The sequence below is a fragment of the Toxorhynchites rutilus genome, chromosome 2, assembly GCF_029784135.1.
Source record: "Toxorhynchites rutilus septentrionalis strain SRP chromosome 2, ASM2978413v1, whole genome shotgun sequence".
Taxonomy (NCBI): Eukaryota; Metazoa; Arthropoda; class Insecta; order Diptera; family Culicidae; genus Toxorhynchites; species Toxorhynchites rutilus.
In genome coordinates, this window is record NC_073745.1 from 103,545,801 (window position 1) to 103,551,757 (window position 5,957).

A 5,957-nucleotide genomic window follows, 5' to 3' on the forward strand; every position below is an offset into this window, starting at 1 on the left:
ATAAGATTGCATACGCGGGTAACAATTTCGTTCTTAGGGAGGTAGAAATGTGGATTGAAGTCAGTTAGAATAACCACTGACTGGACTTGTTCATCAGTCATCCTCGCTAGTCAACGCTAGGTGGACGCTCAGGTTGTCCAAAAGAAGGAGTTCAGACCGGTAATTGGTAAGTTCGGCGCCCATCCGCCTCCAATACCGCTACACCTGGAGAATACCTCAGCAAACGTAAACACAAATTGACCACGTTTTGATCGATGGTCGACACTTCTCAGATGTCTTCGATGTCAGAACCTATCGTGGCGCTAACATCGATTCAGACTACTACATGGTGATGGTCAAACTGTGTTCTAATCTGTCAGTCGTCAATAACAGAAGACATGAGCGCTCATCTCGGCTCAAACCTACACGACTGCAGAAGCCGAACATTGCTGCCACATACGCGCAGCATAGCGTAGACGAACTGAATGCTGCTTCGATCGTTGAATACTGGAACACCCACAGCACCACAGCAGAGAACGTCATCGGCTATGAACAACGTAGACAACGGAATAAATAGTTTAACGACGAGCGCCGAACACTTCTGAGTGAGAAGGATGAAGCGCGCAGCCATGCTGCAACGAGCGACTCGATAAAACGTGAAACGAAGCCGACTGAAGCTAAGACAGTAAACACATCTCTTCGGGAAAAAAGCGCCGCTTAGAAGAGAAAGAATGTGATAAGATGGAGCTGCTTCCGCGATTCTTGAGTACAATAGATCTCGAAAATCGCTTAAGTTCCCCAAGCAACCACATGCGTCGTACTAGGGCTTTATGCCGCGGGCCGAAACGTTGATGAACGGACGCGAGGTGATCGAAAGTTGAAGAGGTTGTCAGGCCGGATTCATGAGCGGTTGCTCGACGATGGACCAGATTTTTACACTGCGGCAGATCCTCAAAAAATGCCGCGAATATAAATTCGCTACGCATCACATCTTTATCGATCTCAATGCCATATATGATACAATTGAGCTATGGAGAATCATGGACGAACACTGCTTTCCCGAAAGTTGACAAGACTGATCGTTTGAGACTCACAGGGGACTTCGACAAGGCGATGGCTCTCCTGTTTGGCACTTCAACATGCAGGGCACAATTTCCAACAAATACAGTCAGTTTACCTGCTTCGTGTATGACGTACGCATAGTTATTATTATTTTTATATATTTTTATTAGAGAGGCTTAATTTCATTCGTCTCTATATCATATCATATCAGGAGTGATACCAGAAGGATTTGCAGTATTTTTAGCGCAACACATGCTACCCATCGTTTACCTAGTTCACAAAAAATACAGTTACAACACTTATACCAAGCCATTCTTCATAAGATACATACCACATTGTAGAATGATGATTTTCTAACCTTTTGAGCTTGGAAAGAATATTTGAATCCGGGAAATTTGAAGGAAAATTCGTATTTTTCTATCAAACTCAAACGAATTGTTTGTAAATCTAACGTAAATTCGTCAATTGGGCGCAGTTGCTCCTTGTGAGCATATGCACGACACAGTGTACGCCGGGTATAGCAAACCGCACATGATGAGGCATCTCTTCTGTGTGAAAAGTATGAGATGGCAATGGATATGCTGTTTAGCATGGTGCTAGACACTTAGGAAGCGATTGGCCTTTGAGGGTAAGTTCTTTTGAAACAACCTGATACGACTCAATCTCGCTTTTGAGCGCGTAGAAATACAAACATCATCACCTTTGTGATTCTGAGCTCAAGTGTAGGTGTCGCATGAACTGATGCAGTTTTGCGTGAATTCGTCAATTAGTACAGCTCATATGCTAATGACATTGATTTCACAGATAATGAAACATAATTACTTTTTTTTTAATTGTATATACAGTAATTTACATTTAATGCGACATGCCGAAGCACAACTCAGTGTCGCATGATTTTGACCTGTAATTGGACAATGGCGATGAGAGTGGAACAGTGTCGACATCTGGTGGCGACTTTCAATGTGGATTTTTTATTGGGACCCGAACTCAATGTTCACAAAAATGTCCAATTAGAGGTAAAAAAGGCAAAAATGTCGCATTAAATGTAAATTACTGTACAGGCATAATATTAAACTAAATTAATTCAGCTAAAAGTAATTTTCCAAGACATTTTCTAGCATTACAATAAGCAGGACTTAAATCAAATGCCAATTGACGAATTTACGTTGGATTTACAACCAGATGACGCAGCGAGTAAAATGAGGATGTTTTGTTTTTTTTTTTGGTATGAAATTCGTTCAAATTTTCTAGAAAAATCAGAATTTATCTTCAAATTTCCCGGTTTCATGTATTCTTTCCACGCTGAAAAGGTTAGAAAATCATCATTTTACAATGTGCTATGTATATTACGAGGAATGGCTTGTTATAAGTATTGTAACTTTTTTTTTTTCAACTAAGTAAACGATGAATAGGGTGTTTTGCGCTAAAAATACTACAAATCCTTCTCGTATCGGCCCCTACATAATCAATGATATCAGCCATTTTGGTATGATATCGATTTCATCGCAATTATCCATAGTATCAATAACCGGTATGCATTATCAAACTTAAAATTTTCGAGGATTATCTATGACTTTGGTCAAATCGCGTGTTGAAACCATCGTAAATATACATAACTCTAACTTTCTTACCATATACTGGCGACATTCAATGGCTGAAATGAATCTAAATTGAAATAAAATAAATAATCACCACCGAATCTTGCTTTTCAGTGCGTAAAATAAACAAACACCCTCACTTTTGTGGTTCTGAGCTCTAATGTAGATGTCGCATGAGCTGATTCAGCTTTGCGTAAATTCGTCAATAAGTCAAGGCTAGAAAAGAGAAAAAAATTGTTTCTCAATCAATGTTCCGGCTACCATATTTCTTAACCAGTTAAATTAGTCCCGTTATACTTATGACAGACATACAGCTGTACTTGCGTTGTACTTCGAAAATTGTATGTCTGTCACCATGTACAGCGCTAGAACCATGCAAGCAACTCGGTACAATCGCTGTACCTGTACCGACCTGTTTTACCGCTGTACATGGCTACAGTTGTACTGTGCGCAGCGCCATAGACGGTTAGTGGTGGGTAGCATGAACAAGCAGAATCAAATCACTTGATAAACGTTCTTTTCATTGACTTTCTTTTAAGTTAATAACTCAGATTGGAAACTTTTTTGTTGTGTTTGATAGTTTAGACACTAAATAAAAACCTTTTTCATTGAAATATGTGGTGGAAATTGGAAAAATATCTGATTGTCAGTTTGACATACGGTACAATGTACAACCAAAGTATGTCTGTCATGGTACGATGGTACCTGTACAACGCTGTACACGTACAACGCAAGTACAGCTATATGTCTGTCCCTGGTATTACACATTCTTAAAAATAAGATTTTTTTTACAATATTTTTCTCAGCGTGCAACGTTCAACATTCAATCAACTAGCAACACTTTCAACTATGCTTGTGTTATGACGGTTCGCCATTTTTGTGAGTTCAAAACATTGAATCATACGGCAGAGAGTGCACATTCGATCGAAATGAAATAAATTGTGTATTTATATTTTGTTTTATTCAGATTAAAGTTCGTACTGGTGAAAAAGTATAATCAACATTTGCTACAACTTTATTGGAACAAACAATTTTTGTCAACGAGACTGTGAACTGCAGAGCATCGAGTGAAATTGAAATTTGTTCAATGATTGCCTAGGTCTTGAAACATTCCGAAACATCATGAATCAGCTGGAACGTCAGATGATCCTCCGCCAAATGGAGCAACTTGTGCTCAACACAAATTACCAAATCCTGCTGAATGAATGCTACCACCGCCGAATGCTGTCAGAGGTGATGATTTCGATAATTGAGGTAGGAAACAATTCGATGTTCTAGCTACGTAGAGAATGAGATAACAAAGAGCACGCATGTCATTGAGTCATCCCCATAGCAAACATAGTGCAGCATATTTTCTAATCAAGTTTAATCATGTTTTGATGCAGGATCGTAATCCGGATGAGGCAACGAAGCATAAAAAGTTGTTTGAGAAAATAACCAGACGAGGTCCGACCGCATTCCAGACTTTGCTGGATATTTGTCAACAGAACTTCCCAGTCGCGCATGCTCTACTGAAAAATGGGAGCTTATCAACCAATAATATCTCCAGTAATAGCAGCAACAATCAAGAAAAATATCGCTCAACGTTTAACCCTAATCGATCGCGTTCAATTAGTGCGAATTTGGGAGAAACCCTGGCACTCTCGCAAAAACTGCGTAATTTCTCGATAGGATCTCGTTCGACATCCCAGGAAGACGATGGTAAGAACAACAATCGTTTGTTCGAAACTACCGACAAAGGCTTCAAACGTCAGTTGGAGGTTTACCGGGAAAAGGTTCAGGAGTTGAACAAGGTGGAACTGACGACCAGACCACAGAGGCATCGTCTCCTGGAAGCATATCCCATGCGAAGCAGAAACCGTGGTGTAGTATTTATCGTTAACGTTATAACGTACATCAATGATACCCACCCGAAGCGGAATGGAGCAGAAATGGATAAAGACAATTTGGTGTCACTGTTTCGACAACTCGGTTTTACCATCTTCTACTACGAGGATCTTACCCGGGAGGACTTTGGTTACTTAATCGAACAGTTGAAGACGTCGGAACACCTCTCAACGGAGTGTTTTGCTTTCTATGTGTTGGCTCACGGAAATCACACCAAAGGGCGGGACAAAATATATCTTCACGACAATTCAGTTCTCTTTGTGGAAGAAATATTGGCTCATTTCAATAATGTGAACTGCCGCAGATTGGTCAGGAAACCAAAGTTGTTTTTCTTCTCCATTTGCAGGTTGGTTGAAGCGTAGCTTTGAGTTGGTGAGAAATAATTATTTGCATTGTGTTTTTTTTCATAGGGGAGATCAGCCAGATTATGGTACCCTTCGACCAGCCGAGCATACCGAACGAGACGGTATGATTAACCCGAAAAAGGATACGCCCACAAATATGCCGACATACGCCGATATGTTCATATGTTTTTCTACCGTGCCAGGATTTGCCGCCCATCGCGACATGCTCAATGGGTCGTGGTTTGTGGAAAGCATGTGCGAAGTGTGGTCTAAACATGCCCACGACACCGACGTAGAGCAGCTGATGAAAATGGTTGGAAAGAACGCCAGCATGTACAGGACTGAGCAGAACAATGCCTTGCAGACGTTGGCCAGTGAGCAGCGTGGCTTCTTCGACGTTCTCTACCTGAACCCGGGATATAACGCAGACTAAACCACAGGCACCGGTAACCTTTAACTTCCCAGAAGACTTTGCAACCAATCAAACACAGCTAGCAGTGATAGCTTTTGTATCGTTAGTTTAGTTGTTCGTTACTCTATTTACGAATATATATTTTACCGCATACCATTGCAATGACGAAATATGGTAATAAAATCTGAAAAAGGAAAAGGCGCACTGCTGTTCTTTACTCTAACGGTCGATTGTGAGTTTCAGCATGAAAAAACAAAAGTGGTCGAAATTTCTGTTATTTAATTTAGGGCTGGCCACGAACGCCACAATAGCCAAGCTCATAGTTCATTCCTATGTAGGGCAGAAAGGAGTAATATGGTCCCCCTAAAGGTAGGTTTAGAGTTCCCGCGAACGTGAATGCGGACAAACACTTTTTTGTTAATAACTCATCAGTCCATATATAAAACGCGAGGAAAACATCTTGACACGATAGGAAGAAACATTTTCTCGTTGAAAATCATGTTTAAACACAATTCATATTGATAAAAGTGGGTTAATTCAATATTTCACAACGATTCTGAATTTCCACCGTGGAATCGAGATGTTGGTGAACTCACCATAGTTCACCGACCTCGGTGAACGTGAACATGAAAACAGTGGTGAATATAGACGTCAAAATATTCCTCCGTTCATGTT

General features: G+C 40.5%; 1 protein-coding gene across 1 annotated transcript; it reads left to right on the plus strand.

Annotated features, from left to right (window-relative positions):
- The first annotated feature begins 3,505 nt into the window (after positions 1 to 3,505).
- LOC129769920 (caspase Dronc) lies at positions 3,506 to 5,480 on the plus strand. Its single transcript, XM_055772457.1, has 3 exons — positions 3,506 to 3,893; positions 4,025 to 4,872; positions 4,937 to 5,480. The coding sequence occupies exons 1-3, from the start codon at positions 3,762 to 3,764 to the stop codon at positions 5,301 to 5,303; spliced, it is 1,347 nt and encodes a 448-aa protein (XP_055628432.1). The 5' UTR covers positions 3,506 to 3,761; the 3' UTR covers positions 5,304 to 5,480.
- The last annotated feature ends 477 nt before the right edge of the window (positions 5,481 to 5,957 follow it).